Source organism: Cystoisospora suis (assembly GCF_002600585.1).
Source record: "Cystoisospora suis strain Wien I chromosome Unknown contig_4917, whole genome shotgun sequence".
NCBI lineage: Eukaryota > Apicomplexa > Conoidasida > Eucoccidiorida > Sarcocystidae > Cystoisospora > Cystoisospora suis.
Window position 1 is genome coordinate 2127 of NW_027157709.1, and position 18075 is coordinate 20201.

The 18075-nt window shown below is 54.0% G+C and overlaps 4 protein-coding genes across 4 annotated transcripts; 2 read left to right on the forward strand and 2 right to left on the reverse strand.

Moving 5' to 3' along the window:
* Positions 1-496: 496 nt before the first annotated feature.
* CSUI_008660 (uncharacterized protein) lies at positions 497-2553 on the reverse strand. The gene is made up of 2 exons (XM_068068787.1): positions 1209-2553; positions 497-728 (listed from the first exon to the last, which is right to left on the reverse strand). Exons 1-2 carry the CDS (start codon positions 1407-1409, stop codon positions 525-527), a joined length of 405 nt encoding a protein of 134 aa, XP_067919231.1. The 5' UTR covers positions 1410-2553; the 3' UTR covers positions 497-524.
* Positions 2291-4946, forward strand: CSUI_008661 (uncharacterized protein). The gene has a single exon (XM_068068788.1). It carries the CDS (start codon positions 3149-3151, stop codon positions 3407-3409), a length of 261 nt encoding a protein of 86 aa, XP_067919232.1. The 5' UTR covers positions 2291-3148; the 3' UTR covers positions 3410-4946.
* Positions 4947-7296: 2350 nt separating this feature from the next.
* On the reverse strand, positions 7297-7934 carry CSUI_008662 (uncharacterized protein; the record flags this gene model as incomplete). Its single annotated transcript, XM_068068789.1, has 1 exon — positions 7297-7934. A coding segment is annotated over one exon (132 nt), but the record flags the coding sequence as incomplete, so codon positions are not given.
* An 85-nt stretch (positions 7935-8019) lies between these two features.
* Positions 8020-18046, forward strand: CSUI_008663 (snf2 family). The gene is made up of 8 exons (XM_068068790.1): positions 8020-11799; positions 12528-14073; positions 14462-14566; positions 14803-14891; positions 15337-15619; positions 16319-16438; positions 17007-17081; positions 17809-18046. The coding sequence occupies exons 1-8, from the start codon at positions 9575-9577 to the stop codon at positions 17887-17889; spliced, it is 4524 nt and encodes a 1507-aa protein (XP_067919234.1). The 5' UTR covers positions 8020-9574; the 3' UTR covers positions 17890-18046.
* The last annotated feature ends 29 nt before the right edge of the window (positions 18047-18075 follow it).

The window sequence follows — 18075 nt, forward strand, 5'->3', positions numbered from 1 at the left end:
TACCCCACCAGGTCCCGGACATGGCGGCTGGTCATATGATACCGGAGACAACAGAGAGGCGGCTGGCAGCTGGGCAGTCAACTACCTGCAGCCCACTAGCCCGCCGGCGGTGGTGCACTTGGGTCTGCGCCACCCCAAACGCCTCTGCCTCCGAAAGCGAACAACGCGGTGCTTCTCTAGTGCGACTGTGCCGGTGGTCAATCAGAGGAGTTCCCGACAAGCACCGGGATGTCTTGGAACCCCGATGCCCGAGGCTGGTTCTATGCTAGTCACTTCATGTCAGCACACCCCTGGCTTCGATGCAGCTCTTTTTTCTGGATAGCAAATCTAACGAACCACAGGACCACGGTATCCAGTTTCAAACGTCACCGAGAAGACCAAGTAGAGAGTAGTTCTGCGTGATCGAGGTCGCAACCGGATATCAACACGGCACATACTATGCGCTTTGTACGGACGCACGCTCGTTGCCGCCATGGCCAGCCTCAGCTGCAAGCCCATGGGAGAGTACTGAAATGTAAAGAAATTCAGTGTGTCGCTTCATCTTCACATAGCAAAAGTCGCTTTGCAGCTTTGTCAACGTCGCCGCCTTCCTTTCGGAGAACTTGCTCCGCCGCTGAAGCCGGAATAAGGAAGAGCTCCTGTATTTTCTTCACCGCGGCCGGGTCAACATGCACCGGACGCTCTTTCCCGTCCTTTTGTGCTAGGGAGCTCATCAGGGCTTCTCGTTGCTGCATGACCACAAACAGACTGCTGAAAGCCGATAAGCGAATGCATTCGCAGTCATCGAAAGTGACAAATCGCTGTCCGGGGCACACGACGAACCCCAGGACTGGTGCCGTCAGGTGTCCTGTTTCTGAGCCCATCCCGCACCTTCACACATAGCAGTCGAAGCCTGTGCATGTCGTATGCAAAGAAAGTTGCCGAAGAGACCAGCCGCTGACCGAACTGTCCGAACAGTGTGCTACACTGGAGTTGCGGTGCACGACGACCCCCATGTCGGCACCGGTTTGGCTCACGTGTTGACTGGGCCCACCGAAATCGGCGTCCCGAGCAGAGCGGACGTGGAAACCATTAGATACTGATACCGGGTTTTCACTACGTGTGGCCGTCTTGCTACGCGAAAGGACAAAAGTCTCCCTCCTCGGATCCGAGGCTGAGAGCTCACAGTTGACTGCACGCTTGAACGCGCTTAGGAGCTGAGAACTAACCTGCTCATTCATTTTCATGTCGCCTTTCCCCCCGTCGTCTCCGTCCCTTTCCGCTAAGGCTGCGAGTTGTTTCTTTTCTTCCTTCCACTCACGCTGACCCTTCACATCCGCTCCAGACGCCACCTCGTCAGGGCCGCCTGGAGTGTCATCGTCGCTATCTGCGCCAACCTGTCCGGCCGGACTCTGCTGAGGAGGCGCCATTGCTGCGTGTCCTAGTGCAAGCGACACTCGTGCCAGATGCCCCCACTGAAACCCTTCAGCCCCACAGTTTCTCGCCGAAGCCGAAGAAAGACGAGATATGCGACAAAAGGAAGCACTAACGCGTGAAACTTACACGCCGGTGGCTGTGTCCACTGGGGAGGCGAACGGCCTGGTGTAAAAAAACTTGTAAAAGACACCAGGAGGGACGAAAGATGCTGCCACTGTAATCAGTCGCCCCCCTAAAAACACAAACGCCAACAGAGCCCCGATCAGAAGCTCCTGTTGTGGCACAGCCGTACCCCGGACGGAGTCAATATCCAAAGAGTAGGAGAAAATAACAAGTAAACTCCACAGTGACGGAGGTTATTCAAGGCTGGTAAAACGAACGGGGAGGAAAAGGTCGGAGCTTTTCTACTGCACACGGCCCCAGAAACCTGACACACCCAGCATGACGTCTCCCTTGCCCTCTCAGACAGTCAGACGCACAATGCAAACAGTTCTAAAGAAATAAAACCGCTCTCCACGAGAAAATAGGGACCAAACGAGCCAGCAGCACTGCACTGGGTCACAGTCAAAACTAGATCTCGCGTCCAATAAGCCGTGTACCGGCAATGTCACAAACCTGGGGCCCTGAGGTTTGACCCACTGAACTGAACCGCGAGCTGCCCAAAATCATACCCGCCCAGGTCTCCTAGCTCCGTTAGCCAGGTTGGGAAGGAGGCCTGAAAACGCAAAATGACTCGCCGTCTGCTGAAGCCAGGAGGCTGCTTCGCCCTCGGGACAGAGGTGAAGAACTGCATGCGTGGGCATGGGAGGAGGTTGCCGCCGAAACATCCAAGAAGACCGCCTACGTCCTGCTCTAACATTAGAACCGGAAAACTGAACCACTCCTCCTCTGCGCCGGCTAGGAGAGAATCAAGGATCGCCTGACTGGCTCTTCCTTCTGCCTCATCTCGAAGCGTGGGCATGCAAGAGGGAGTCCGTGCATGCCACGGCCCGCGACCAGTTGCTTCGGCGCTTCGAGAAAACTTCTCGGGCTACGAGCGTTGAAACATCCGCCCGACCCAAAGACGCTTATCACCATAAAGTCTGTTAGGGGGATGTGTCCATTGCCTAGTGTGGCTTCACAACAGCTCTCGTGCCGTCTTCCACTCTTGTTCGGAAGCCCAGCGTGCCCCGAACTGCGGTGAACGCATTTCTGGCCGTGGACTGAGGAGACGAAGTCATTAGTCTGTGCTGCACCACCTGACGTGCCTGGCTGGTGCATGAGGAGTCTTAGCTCCCCTCCGTGCTAAGACGGATGACTCAGAGCACATCGTTTCTGCGTGGCTAAGGCTTTGCAGGCGAACAGAGGGAGACGAGATGAGATAAAAGATGTTACTGGCGAGTGACGACGTTTTCGGAAGCGTCTTGTGAGATTTCCTTCAGCCGTAACCTCGTCCTTTGGAGGAACTACAGTGCCTGGGCAACGGCGGAGTGACCAAGCAAACCGGGCACCGAACAGGATGCGCCTGGCACAGCCGAGACCGAGGTCTGTCTCCGTTCTGGGGAGTCGCCCCCGTACACACCCACTCATGGCTCCTGGCAGCAACTGTTCCTTAGACGAAGCGCCCATTATGAGTACAGTTCTGCGTAACCAAGATGAAACTTTCTGGTCCCCGAAACGGTCTCTCGTCACCGACACTTGACAATCTCATTGGGTTCCATCTGATCGTCCCGCAAAATGTGGACTTGACGGAATGGTTGCCTGGAATGCCGCGGTTGAACACAGCCAGGAAGTCCCATTGAGAGAGGGCTCTGCCCACTCGTGGGGCATACAGACCTCGCTCCTAGAGTCGCGCGCAGGCAGTTTCGACGAAATGCTTCCAAGAGTTTCAGGGAGTGCGTGCGTTCTTACATACAGCACGAGAGTTGCTATTCAAGCTTCGGATAGAGGGGTCCGTTCACCCACCAGTGTCTTGAGCTTAAGCAATGGACATCACATAGTGGAAGCACTCTAGGGCTCCATACGGCTGAGCGGGGAGGTGCCTTCTGAGGGCGGAGAGCGCAGCATTCTTCGTCGACTCCCCAGGACCGAAAGCGCAGCAGAGTATGCCCAGGCTAGACAACCCAGAGGCAGCATATCCGATGGACCCGTTGTATAAGAAGCGGACGCTGTGACAGAGGCGTCCGGCCACACCATCGTGACCGGCCTGCGGGAACTCGTGGAAGCGCTGTTGGCTACTAGGGCAATGCTTTGCCAATCAAAACTACGACAGTCACCTGAGCCTACTTTTCGTTTGGCGAGACGTCTTCAGTTTCGCAATCTTTTGCTGAGGACGACAGGCAGAAAGCAGTCACCTGACTCCCCAGTCTGCCTCGCATGTCTAAGGGAGTTCGGGAGCTCCACTCCGCGTTTCCTTGGTGCGTACCACGGTTTTTTGTTTTATCAACATGCAGTTACGTAACAGCTGCTTGGCCCCGACCTCTGGCTTCCCCTATCAAGCTGCGACAGCCCTTGACACCAGGAAAGGTGGGCGCTTCTTGGACGCTAGGATTCGTTGGCAACACCTGCCGATCCAACAGTCACCGGACTGACTGCGGCTTACTTCTGTTTCAAGCTGGTGCTTGACATTCGCGTATCTGCGTAGCAAGACGTCTTTTGCTGCATCCCGGGTTCGGTATAACTCCTGCCTGCCACTCTCGATTCGAGCGAGAAGCCCTTGCATCTCAATCCTTTGTTTGCCCCTCATTGCCTCTTCTTTCTTTCTGATTTGCCGATCTCGAAGCTCCCTCCATTGACATATCTCTCGTGTTTCTAAGTCGTCCGCCAAGTCTTTTAGTTTCTTGGCCTGTTTATAGTTCTTCGCCTTGGCCTGCGTCCACTCCTGCTTGCGGAGTGAAAGCAATTGCTTACTCCATCGTGGCGCCCTAGGATGTACGTCACAGGTGATTCTCTCCAGATACAGCACGAGTTCTCGATGATGCCTTTCTTCTAGTTCGCGCTCCATTGCCGCTGCATATGCTCGGAGGAGCCGTAAGAGCCAGGTTTGTCACCCAGGAACGAGCCTCCAAGCCAAAGCGGCCCCTCTCGGGGCTCTGAACAAGATTAGGACGAAATCAGTTATCTGTGCTGACTATCTGAACTGTTATTCGTTCTCCTGTCCGGCTATCCTCACGGAACGGAAGACCTCACTGTTGTGTGTCGGCTCCTTCCCAGCAGGTGTAGGTGTTCGGGTTTCGGGACCGCCTAAAGCCAGAGGTGCAGCCCTGAGTTCTACCTACACTATGTGGAACCTAACTGTTAGTGCCAAACGTGCCTCCTTTTTTCGCAGAGCCCACCACGCCGCGCTCACCGGCATTTTCTTCGAAGGTGCAGATGTTCCTCTCCTGAGCGCAGTTTTAACTTTCAGATAGCTTGCTTTGTTGCAGAGAAGCGAGAGCAGCTCTGAGCTTCAAGAGAAGTGCAAGCTTCTTCCAGGCCAGCTTGCGCCCGTGAACCGCCGGCAGGACGAAGAATCGCAAATGCAGGGGCTACACAGATCAACCTTAGGCTCTTAGCCGCCGTCAATGGCTGCGAAAAGGTTTGACAAGACTACTCTGAAACTAACCCTATCCCCGTCTTTCTCACCCATGTTTGTTGGAACTTCTCACACTCTTCTTTGTGAGAGTCATCAACGCAGACCCTCTGTAAAAGATGTAAACTCCTCAGCTGCTCTCTTTTACTCAGTTCGTCGTACGACTCCAGCTTGTTGATGTACGCTGATACTCTCTCTGCTTCCTCGTAATTGCCGGCAAACTCCAGTTCCTCACAGCGACGTTTCAGCTGCAACAGAGCCCAAGACAATGTTTCTTCATCCACAGGAACCTGTTCCACCGAGTGCGTAGCACCCTCCTGTTGGTCAGCGCCCCTGTTTTCATGAAGCGCCATGCTCCACGACGCTGGGTCCGCCTGTTGCAGTGCTAGACAAATCGAGATTACGGGGAGGGAGTAAGAGCCGTCCTCGGTCACCCAGTCGAGCAGACCGACAATACGCAGCCAGGTGTTACCGGGGGACAGCTCGCGGCCAGCCAACAGTGCACAGTCTTGTCCCTGCCGAGGAGGCCTGTTCAGTCCGGGCAGCTTTTTCGCCCACAAAATATGCAAAACTAAGGCCCTGGTGTGCTAGTTCTTTACAATGAGTGAAATGACTGCCGGCCGGCGGCAATCATTGAAGTTCGTTTGCTTCCCCACCGCGGGCATTCTCTTTCCTGGACGGAAAGCTGCGCTGCACATTTCTTTCCCGAGGCATTTCACGATGTAGGCAAAAGACGTCCGGGCCGAAAACAAAGTGCTACTACTGAAAAGGCCTTGTGGCTGGAGCGTGAGGAGTTCTGCCCAGGCTCTCCGCGCCGAAGTACACACTTGCGGCGTTTCCAGAACACTCGAGGGAACACAGCTTTTACGTGCTGCCAGATGTCTGAACCCGGATTGTAGACACCACTGAATCCGCCAGCTTGGTGTTAGGAGGACTAGTGAACACCCACGCCAGTGGGCTTTTCAGGCGTTGGGACAATCTCATAAAAGTAGACTCTCTTCCGTGTGCACACGCGAATACAGAAAGAGCCATGCGCGATGAAACCTGCCTGCAATTTTTGTCTGCCCTTTGGCAGCCTAGTAGACAACGTGTAAATGCGATGACAGGGAGCGGGACCTTCATAAAGCGAAGTTCACTTTCCATTCTCAGCCTGGTAGCTGGCAGAGCCGTGTCCGCCTCGGCACCGGACAGCCCCACGAGTGCGGGGCCCAGCAGAGGTCCCGATAATTCCCGCTACTAGACAACGCAACGGCCAGGCTTTCGCCCAATTTCGGCCCTGTACATCGCCGACTACACGGCGGACCGAGGAGTCGAGAGCGGATGCCGGCGAACAGATCCATGAAGTCTCTCGCAAGGACACATCGAAGAGAAGAGGCAGCCACGTGGCATGAGGGTGCGCAATAGCCTCTGGGCGCCGCAACACGGAGAAGCGCCGCTCCTCGGTATTGACCAGCTCGACTTGCATGAGTGCGCCACGGGTCCGGTGCCCGTTCCCAGCACGGCCCGTAGAAGAAAGCAGTAGCTGTCGGACTGCCCACGACGAGCGTACAGTCGGCACTGATTTCAGTGTGTCATCCGGAAACTCTGGGACCGGGTGGGTCCTGGAAAGAACAAATGGGACAGGTGCTCGTGTGTAGTGTAGCCGTCAATGAAGGACAGATGCTGCTCAGGGGGCACCTTTCCACGGGACTAGAAGCTGCACGAGTGCGGCCATCAAGGGACCTAGTCAGCTTTCGCACGAAAAGGTTTGGGGGCCCACTGTGAGGGCTGCTAATACTCAGCCCAACCCAGGTGCCGTGCGGCCACGCTGAACCCGCCGCAGCGCTCTCCAGACAGCTGATGCCTTCGCTGACGGTCTCTACACGTGGAGCCTGACTACCTTTTCTCGTGGGCCCTCACGAAGAATGTACTCACACGTCGACCACCAACCTGTCTGCGCTCTAGGAGTGCGATTTTAAACTTGCAACCCGCACATGCAAAGAAAGCCTCTCCCGAGCGCGAGCCAGTCACACGACCATGGAAGACCTCCGAACGGTCTGGCGTTTCAGGCGCACCGAAATCTCCTGTTTAAAAGTGATTCGGACAGAGTCGGAGCTCCGCCTCTATCCGAAAAGTAGATGAAGCACCACTGTGCCGGACACAACCCAGTCACTCCCTTACAATTGAAACGGGGTTTCTACCCAGACTATACTGCGGCGAAGGTAGTTACATGTTCCGCGAGGAAACTCAGGAACACCAGAGGCGCTGAGTATGTCCATCCTCTAGGGTGAAAAAAAAATGCAGAACTAGCTTCCCTTTTAGTTCCGCGATCGGAGACGGCTGGATTGTGTCCGTGTCCTCCCAGACGGGCGGGCAAGCACGCCGACCTCTGGGGAATTCCGCCGGCAAGGAAATGAGCGGGTGGCAAGCCCGACACGGCCGGTGTCTTCAATAGAGATGTCTAGGTCTTCAAGAGTGTAATAGCGTATGTTCTCCGATCACGAAGTCAAAAACGTCCTGTTCGAAGAACAGACGCTCGCTGAATCTAAGAGAGGGCACGTGGGGGCGTTCGGCGCGGCCACCACGGCATTTTGAAGTATAGCCACTCTCAACTACACAGTAGGCTATTGCCTGAATCAGCGTCAGAAATATCGATCCCACCAATCACCTTCGGCTTCAGTCCATGAGTTCCCGTGGCCGCAAAACATCAGTAAATAGTATCGCCTGTCAATGCGCCTCCTGCCATCAGTCACATCGACAGCACGAGCAGTGTAACATTACAGCAAGTTAATCGCCTCTGAAGCTCCGAACGCTGGAAACTTAGCTGGGGGCTAGGCGAGAAAGCACGGGGTTGACTTAACCGGAGGGAACTGCACTGTTCCTGTTGGCCGGGCAGTGAAGCAGGCCGGGGTGCCTAGCTTCCGTTGTCATGCCGGTGGCGCCGTCTGTTCCAGCAAGCAGCCTGCCAGCAAGACTGACGAATGCAGTCCGTCGGTGGCTGCTTTAACAGCAACAAAAAAGAAAGAAAATTGGCATTCCCTGATTGTAAACACCCGCCATCATCTGTGGGTTGTGAAAGCGCGGGTCGCGGTAGTAGCATGCGCATCATCATGACAGCGATGTTTGAACGGCTGAAAAGGCCTTCCTCCTCCTCTCCCTTGTGGCCCTGGGGGGTGCCTAGTGTGGAAACAGCGGGCAAGAGACAAACAATTCTCCGTTCCCCGGGCGCGTTATCAGTAGGGAGGCTGCTGAAAGAATAAGTTGTTCAAATTTGAACTTAGAATAGCGTGCGGTTCAGCGGACAGACATCAGATCTGTGCGCCTCGGCCCTCCACTCGGAGGACGGGAGCTGATGGTCCCGGAAGCATGAGAATGAGTGCAATTCTCCTGTTTTTCTTTTCTCTGACACAGGTTCTTTTGTAGGGTAGTTGTGTCCACTCTACTGGTATCTTACTAATGTCGTCCCATCTGTGATGTCCGTACGCTCTTCCTGCTCGGCATGCCAGCCCGAAGTTCCGGCCACATGCTGTTCGCCGGGCCGCCGCGCTATTTTACTTAGTGGGCACCTTTTGTTGGATCAGTTCAGTGTCACAGCTCGGAGCTTTTTCCTTGTTTTCTGCTGTTTCCACGCCGAGATACGCAAGTGCTTCCCGCCGAATTTTGGGTGCAATCCTAAAGACCGCGGACCGTGCGTAGTTATATCTCTTGTGGTGTGTCCACGATTTTGTACTAAGATTCCTCCGGGACATTTTCCTCATTCGCTCTAACTGGCGCTCAATCTTCATATCCTCTGACGGGGGGGGATTCCCGCTCGGGAGTCGAAAACCGCTCAGCATGCCGGGCGGCCACTGGCATTCTCAGACACTTCTTTTTCTGATGTTTTCCCACGCAGTTTAGCGGCGTCTCTTTTTGCCGGTCCGGATGAGCGCCAAGTATGTGTGGGCATCGCTTCTCGGCTCTCCGAATCGTTTGAGCGCTGCAGGGCAAGAACCGCGCATCTGAGCGGCGCCTAGGTCGTCGTCCGGTGCAGTGCGTGGCAGCCGGCTCTATGTTGGCCCGGTATAAGTTGCACCCGATCACACTCGCTGATAAGGATTATCATGTAAGAGAAGAGAGTGGACGGGTTGGACGCGCCGACTGGCTGTTTGGGCCCGGGGGGACAGCAACGCGCTCTCAGCTCTTCACGCTGTCGACTACTTCAATCCGTTCGGGTAGTCGACTGCGTGCGTCCGGGCACGGAAGTGCTTGAACTCACCACCTGGACTTCTGGTGTATCAACCAACTACGTTGCGCGGGCAGCGTAGGTCGCCTGATTTGCTTCATGATTGTGCTGGCATCCTCTTGTATAACTCCGTTGCCTTCTTTAGGCGGCGGCGCATCGCTGTGGTAACGTGTCGTAGTCAGGAACAGGACACGTGCATCCCACTGGATGTTGGCTCGTACCTGTGTGTAGGTTTCAGTTGTAGGCTCGCCGCGGTTCGTCGCTTGGCAGGTTTTCCATACCCGAGCCGGACTGAATCCTCGCTTTCTTCTTTGCTCCTTTCTGTCTTCCCATTTGCCCGTCTCCGTCAAGGTTCACGCGTGTATTTCCCGTAGGTTTGAGTGTATTATTGTCTGTCCATCGCCAAAATGTCGGCGCGGTGCGTGGATTGGAAGAGGTATATGTACAACGGTGGGAAGAACGACTCTCCGCTGCAGCAAGTAAACAGCCTTCCTCGTATTCCTCGGGCAAGAAAACTAGCCGACGAGCTCCTCGATTTGGTGTCAGAAGGCAGGGACGAAGGGAGACATGCGAAGAATTCAGAGAGAGAGAAGGGTGTTGGAGCAGGCGACACAAAGCCGCATTCACCCTCGAACACCTCTTCGACTGTCCGTCGTGCCACGTCACCCTGCCGCGGTGATCCAGGTCCAAAAGACTCTACCACGGCGTCTTCCGGAGTGTCCCCTTGTCGTAATGGCGCTACAGGGCATTCGTTCTCTGAGGGAGGGCGGAAGCCAGGTGGAGGTGAAGAGAGGGAGGAAGACAGAAGTCGGAAGAATTCAGATGCATGTGGTGACGCAGTGTCATTGAACTGCGTGCGGACCGACGCGGACAAGGCAGGTACGTCGTCGTCGTTGCAGGATCGACGCCCATTGAGGGGTGATGGATGGCTGAGTACTCGGGAGCGACGAGAGAAAGACTCTACGAATGTGGGAGACGAGACAAACACAGCGACGGTAGCGCCGCTGTCTTCTTCGCATGTAAAAAAGAGTGGCGGTGTGTCCACGGGTGACGCGGCCGATGTGTCGCTGTCTCGCGGTGGGAATGGCCAGCAAAAGAATGAGTCGGCGAAAGACAGCAACAGAGAGAAGTCTCACCGCGGCTCGTCTTCGCATCCTACTGATGAAGGGGCTTCCCTTGTCTCATCCGGATTACCGACTAGCGGTCGGCTCGCCTCTCTCCACTGTCTCTCCTTTACTTCTTCCGCCGGTGCATGGGACTCGAAGCCTGGTGGTTGGCTGTCGAAGCAGAGATTTTCTAGTCTTTCGCCAATATCCTCCGATAAGCGGAGACAGCAGGCGGACGTCCACGAACTACAGGAAGTCCGGGATACACGCGGAGAAGTTGTGGACGTGCACAGGGTTGCTCGAGCGACCAAAGAGGTGAAAGTAGAGGCGGAGTCTGAATACAAGACCAAGGGAGTTCTCAGGGAAACTGAGGTGGACCGGGGAGTTCATCCTTCTTCCAGTCCTTCACGTCGCACAGAATCACCACGACGGACAAGCAGGAAGGATGGTAAGAAAACCCCTTCCTCCAGCTCAAAGAAAACACGGGGTAAGCGCCGACGGTTAGTGCGTGCGCGCTCACCGGCGTCGTCGACTGAAGATGAAGCTCCAAGCCGGAAGTCGAAGAATGCCTCACATCCAGAGAAGAAGGCGAAGAATCTTCGTGTAGGCGAGCGTCCGCACCAATCTCGTGATGCACGGAGTGGGGAAGCCACGACAGAAGATTCGTCAAAATCAGGGGAAGGATTCAAGCCTGTCAACGGAGGCGTTCACGTTGCGGTCGGGGGAGCTGGCTCTTCAGCTCCTCCCTCGTCATGCTCCATGTCATCCTCGGCGCGATCTTCAGAAGAAGCATCGTCATTGTCCGAAGAGGACAGTGATGAGGAGGACGCGCTTGATGCGTTACAGGAATGCTTCAAAGAAAGCGAAGAAATGACTTCGCGGTTGGTGCACGCTCTCGGGGGTAAGGATCCCAGTTCTCGAGCAGACGTTGCGAAGAAGATAGGGGGAGGGCGTTGCCACCCTGACAAATCGTACGCGCTTCCTCATGATCTTCAAAATGGACAAACAGGGGTTGCTCGACTCAAGGAATATCAGCGATGCGGAGTGCACTGGCTGATCACATTGCATAAAGCAAACAGGAATGGCATTTTAGCTGATGAAATGGGACTTGGGAAGACTGCTCAAACATGTGTCTTCTTGAACTACCTTTACCAAAGCGGGAGAGTCACCGCCCCCACTATCGTTGTTGCCCCTGCTTCGTTACTAGATAACTGGGTAAAGGAGCTCGAGGATTGGGCGCCTTTCCTCGCGCCTGACCGTGTTATGAAATATCATGGAAAACAAGCTGAGAGGCGTGAAATGGCCTTCCAGTTCCTTAACTCACTTGAGACGGATGACCGATATCTGGTGATGGTTACTTCACTCAACACTCTCACCTCGAAGTGGGACATGCAGTATTTACGGCAGATTCGTCCTGTTGCTTATCTCGTCGTTGATGAAGCTCACTCTCTAAAAAACCGGGACAGCCTTGTCTATAAGAAACTGAATAAAACGCTCAAGTGCGATCGACGGCTTCTTCTTACTGGGTAAGCGGTTCTCATACAGCTGAAAGTGAGAAGATGGAGATCAGCACGTTGTGTGCTGAGAAAGTGCGTGACTTAGGAGTGTCCTTACTTAGGCTGCATATCGCTCAAGAAAAGTTGTTACAGTCGGTGTGTACACTTGTTCTCGTGTTCTCGTAACAGCATTTGAGGTTGCGCGTATCGCTGTACTACGTTTACATAGACACCTGACATTTTTGTGGAACACGTGCTTGGCAGGCACGCATGGCTGCCAAGCACGTGTCGGTGAGAACATTGACATACAATTACATGTACCCGCCTAGAGTAGGTATCTGTATCCGCTTTGTCAACTGTGTGTGCTTATACGCGTGTGTCAACTCGTTTTGCACGGACGTGGGGTCGCGTGTAGATAGGAATGCGGTGCTTGGGAAAAAGGCTACATCGCGCAGTCAGTCATATCGTTGTCGCTTTCGGGCCTGGAGTTCTGTTGTCGTGAGTGAGCAGCGACTTCCTGTGCTTGACCGTGCGTACCCGTTCCCGTCCGCGCGAGTAGGGAGCCATAGATAAAACAGGAGAACCCCCATCGTGCATGTGTGGCACCCGTACTGGGCCCGGAGTGCTGTGCCTGTGTAGAAAGGCGGGGGGCTATTTTTCGCTCCGTTGTTTCTCGTGCTTGGCTAGAAGAAGCTTGCATCGGCGGTATATGAATGGCTCACACAGCGCTTGTCGTTAATGCATTTGTGGGGTTTCAGCTCGCCTATTCAGAATCGGACAGCCGAGCTGCGGAATCTTCTTCTCTTTCTAATGCCCTCGGTATTTGAGGGAGACTCCCTTGATCTCGCCTTACAAGCGTTCTATCGTCAAACCCGCCGGCAACGCGCCGCTGAGCACAGACACCAGCGCCGGCTTGCGGCCGCTGCAGCTTCCGGAGCCGAGGGGGTAGCTGCAGTGTCTACAGGGCCGACACCGTCAATCACTTGTGACGCAACTGGGAGTGACAGTTCAAGTGAAGAGGCGAAATGCCAACCATCGGCGCCCACCGCCACCCTCGGAGAAGCAGAAAGGAAAGATGCTGAAGCAGGGACGTCCGTTCAAGAAGACTGCAACAGCGAGCATCCGCGTAGTGGTACCTCGAAGGGAGAAGGAGAGTACGTTGATAAAAGTGGTGAGCACGAGGAGGCGAATAAGTCGAGTCTCCTTGATGCCATAGTACAGGGAGATAATAATGGCATTGTCAAGCTACATATCAGCGGTAAAGCCGGGGCGAAGGAAGAGGACGAGGCAGCGGCGTGTCAGTCCGCAGAGGTGGAATGTCTTCAAAAGATTCTATCACCCTTCATTCTCCGCCGGTTGAAAAACGAGGTTCTGGGTGATCTCCCAAAGAAAATAAATATAGTGCTGAGGTGCGAAATGCCCGAGCGACAAAAGGAGATGTACGTCAACGAGGTTCGCACATGGCAGTCTGAGTTGACTCGATCTCTCGAAAAACTCACTTCTGAGCTCACGGGCAGCCCTCCTGCGGCCTCCTCCGCTACCGACAGGCGTAGTTCTTCAACGACAGCTTTGTCTTCTGAGCCCAGTAGTGGTGGTTCAGCGCAGGGGCCTGACAGCACTGCTGGCACTGCTCACACGGGTAGCGGCGAGGAAGAAGGCAGAAAGGCGGCACAGCCAAGTATGTTGGCGGGTGATAGTCCGGAGAAGAGCACCTCGAATGTGTCGGAGGAGTCTTCAAGCGTGGGCCAAGCAAATGAGTCAGATGGTCCGAGCACCGGTGCCAGTGCAGAAGGCTGTCCCGATGGTCAGATGTCCCACGGTGGACCCACGGCAGGAGAGAAGGAGGCTTCTCAGGTGGATGACGTGAAAGGTACGGAGAAAGAGAGGCTGGATAGCAGTACCTCTGCTGAATCGGGTACCAAGAAAGGAGATACGGACAAAGAGCACAGTGGAGAGGCAAAGGAGAACAAGAAAGACGATGACATTGAGATGGCTTCTCCATCGGCTTTACTCGATTCTTCAAAAGCCTCTGGAGAGGGGAGGCCTTCTTCCAAGAGTGTCAGCTCAGGCTCAGAGCATAATGCATCTTTGCCGGATCCGTCAACGGACGGAGAACGGACAACAGATGATGTCTGCATGGAGGGAGATGGTGGAGGTTCCGGAACCACTCTTGTCCAACCTACCGCATCTGGAGCCACTCTGGCTTCGCGAAAGAAGTTCGTGAACTCTCTTCTCTTTCGGCTTCGACGGATCTGCAATCATCCTCTGCTTATGCAAGGCGCCTACACGAACGAACAGCTTGAAGTACGCGCGAACGTATTCTCTACCGGCTGTCTGTAACACCGCACTACCGCACCGCTCTGTAGTGCAGGGCGGTCAGTGTTCCTGTGTTCTGCTTTGCTAGACAGCTCATTGGACAAATAAGTGGGCGAGCAGTTCTGCACCTCTTGCCCAGCAGACGCAGTCGCGTGCTCTCGGCGTCACACAGGTCCAGACGTAAGACTTGCTCGGGTAACGGTAGGCGACGCGTGTCTCTGTTGGCAGCATATCAACTGTAGTACCGCAGTGGAAGGAACCGGCGGTTTTCCGTTTTTGTGACAGGATCCCGCATTCAGGGGAGTGCGGCCGTTGAAAAGTGTCGTTTTTTTGATTTCCTAGAATGCCTTCGTTTTTTTGTGTTGTCTTTCTGTAGGAGCTCGTTCATCACTTTTATTTGCGCGTAGACGGATTCAAAGGAAATCCGCGTGACAAAGTCGAGGCCGAGCTTCGCAAGTGGAGTGACTACGAGATTCACCAGGTACTGCTCTTTCTGTCTATTCACACCGACCCGCCTGCGCGCTGCTTCCGGCTCCCCTGAGTTGTACGGGTGCAGTCAGCTACCTCTCGTTTGCATGATATGGTGTGCTGCCGAGAAAGTGAGGGCTTGCACCGTACTAACCCGGGAAGAAATGGTGGTGGACGCAGGCTAGACTCATGGAAGTGTCGGACTTTCAAAGGCTGATCGTCACCGTGGGGTTTTCATTGTTTTGTTAGGCCATACAACAACAAATTTCTCAAGGCGATACTCGCCTTCGGCATCTCTTACTTCCGAAGGAGCTCCTGATTGACAGTGCGAAGATCAGGTACGGAAGAGGGGACATTGTTGGGCGTAGGGGGGAGTCGCGGTTGTTCTTCGTATATTTTCTGTTGTTTCTTTTCTCCCAATGACCATCGTGTCTTACCGACAGTAGGTTATTTCCGCAAGGACATCTCTGCTTAATGCGGGTTGTTGCCTTGAGACGTTTTCGTCAGCTGCGCTGTCCTGCAGGAGTGTATAAGAAGTGGCGATTCACACTGTGCGACGGGGGGAGGGCATACTACTGCATGCGGTCATTTCGGTTCATTTCAGTCTGTGGAGTAGCTCTGTTCTCTGCGGGCATGTGAATAGTTAAACACCAGTATTCATCACAGGCACAAGGCATTGCGGAGATTGGGTGCGGGGGGGGGCCTGGAGCTCGTTTCATCAGTAAGGAGGGAGACAAGGGCAAAGTCTTCTCTTGTCCTTTGTGGTACTGCTGCGTATTTTAGGAAACTGATTGAGATTGTAAAGGAAATCAAGAGGAAAGAGGAGAAGGCGCTCATCTTTAGCCAGTACACGACGTTTCTAGACGTCATCGAGGAGTGCCTGACAGAATTCTGTGGTCACATACGCAAATGCCGTCTGGATGGCTCAACTGCTGTAGAGGAGCGCCAGAACCTTGTCGATCAGTTCAACTCGGATCCGGACTTCACGCTTTTTCTTCTGTCCACGAAAGCCGGGGGACAAGGCCTCAACCTGACAGCGGCGCGCACTGTCATTCTCATGGATCAGGTTCGAGTTTTCGCTACATCTGTCTATCTATCCGTATATCTATCTGGATTCTTGAGTTAACGGCGATATGCGGGGGAGCGTTACCATGCAGAACGCATGTGTGACTTGCTTCTACTTACTGACACCATATATTTGAGCCACCGCTACAGTAGGCGTTCTGAACGGCTGCTGGCTGCGGAAGATCGGATGGTCGGGGGGTTCAGTTCATAGAATGTGGACAAACAGCAACTTTGTTTCTCAAGTGGGTCATTCGTCTCCTAACACTCCAACGGCCTTAGGGGGAGAGGTCTCTGCGCGTGGACGAAAGCCCAGGAGGGCTGAGGTGGGGATGTCCGTAGCTTCAAGTGTTCGGACATATCGATTCTCGTGCCAGTGCAGATCGTCTTTTTTATCATCGGTGAAGTGCCTTCTATCAGTTAGGCGTAGTTCTACGCAGGAAAAAGATGACTCGGACACTTCGCAGACATGAACACAGAGGAAATGTGAACCAGCTAGAAAGCGTGAACGGCGTCCTCGCATAAGTAGTCCGACGTACGTTTGTTTATTCCGGTTACCCATCTCTTGGGGACAGCCGATGTTTATTAAGAGCACGGGTGGCACTGGTGTGGCTAGGACGCCGGTAACCCCCCTTCCCCCCATTTCCACTGATATCGTTCCGCGTCTTTGCCTGTCACTCTGTGTTCACTATTTTCCCTTCAGGATTATAATCCTCAGAACGATAGACAGGCAGAAGATCGTGTGCATCGGCTAGGGCAAACGAGGGATGTGACAGTCTACCGTCTGTGCTGTCGAGGGACGGTGGAAGAGTCTATTCTGAAGGTTCGTGTGCTACGGAGTCTATCCGGTTGTCGTACTCTTCGGGACTTCAGTCGTTAGATTAATTTTACAGGAGTAGTAGGAGCTTCTTTAGATTCACGTCTAGCGTCACAGGCTCTTCAGGTCGTCTACCTGAGCCCCCGGTCGCCAAGGGGGGCGCACTCACTTTTTCGTGATTGTATGAGTGGCTACTGTTGTTCCTCGTTAGCGATGTGTTCTCAGAATTCATGACTTTCTGGATGGCAGTCCTTCGTGAGACCGGTGTCTTCCGTCGCTGAACAATTGTGCTTCAATTAAAGCACCGCAGTGGTTGGCACCCTCACAATATACATAAGTTTGTTTATGCATCGACGGCGGTCTGTCCTTTCGAGTGTGGCGTTGATCTTGCTCCATGCTGGATTACCGCTTGTACTGCCATGGATCCTTCGTTTTCGTACCGCTTAGCCGCGTCCTCACGCTTGACTGCGTCCTTTCAATGCAATTCAAGGTGTATGCACGTACTCGTGGTTGATCGTGGTTTCCTTGTTCACGGCACGGATCTTGTGTGCTTGTGTCCGACACCGCAACACAGTGCTGCCAGGCGAAGCTTGACCTAGACGTAGCTTTTGGCGGGAACAGCGACCTACTGCAGGCGGCCATTCTCCAGGTGAGTATTCCACTGACGAGAGGTCATGGTGGACCATTGGCTTGCATCAACACGCTAATCTCTCTCGTGCGTGGGCTAGGGTACTCGCGGGTTGTTGTCCATATACAGGAATTTGGTAGGCTAGACATACCTTCGGGACAGAGCCGTCCGCGGATTTTCCGTCGCCTCGGCAAGCCGTCTCTGTTGTCCCTACTGACTACCATGTGGACATGGAACAGCACGTACGGGAGAAGCTTGATCGGGACGAAACAAAAACTGATTTTTGTTGTCTTCCGTCACAAATGATCCCCTGTCGACGGAGTCTTCCGTCCAGGGTGTTTTTTGTTTATTTTTTTTTCAAGACGTGATGTGTTGGCGTCACGAGATGTCTAGCACGTTGTGGTGAGGCAGGCTTGTGCAAGTGATTTTCTTGTGTTGAGAAAGTAACTGTCCTGAGGAAACCGCGAGTTTTATATCGTGTGTTTGAACGACGAGGAACTGACAGGCTTCGCCGAAGGAGCAGATATGTTCGGTGTGTTGGTAAGTGGTGAGAAGACAGAAGACTGTTAGCTGGGGAACACGTCTCGCGGGTTCGGGCCGATATATCTAGTAGAAGGCTAGTCGGAAAGTAGAGTGAGTGTGTAGTAGTCGCTCGCTGTGGCTATATGACTTGTTGCTGAACAGGGGGAGTGTGTTCGGTCGTTAGTCACATGTTGGTCTTTCTTGTATGTTTGTTTTGTATAAACAGGATTCTCTCGGTGCTCTTCGAACGGCTGCGGGTGCTTCCTCTTCTATGGCAGAAGAGGAAGGAAGGGAGAAAATAGCGTAGAGGCGCCTTGTAGGAGGCGTTCCCCGTCTACGTCGTTCAGCGCGGGTTGCTTGTGGCTTTTTCAGCAGAGGCCGTTGCGTTCCTAATGTAGAGAAACTGGCCTCTTCTCTGTCTAGTGTCGGTGTGTCTGCGAGAGCCATGCTATGTCAACGGGAAACCTTGGCGGTCTCAGACGGAGCGCTCTGG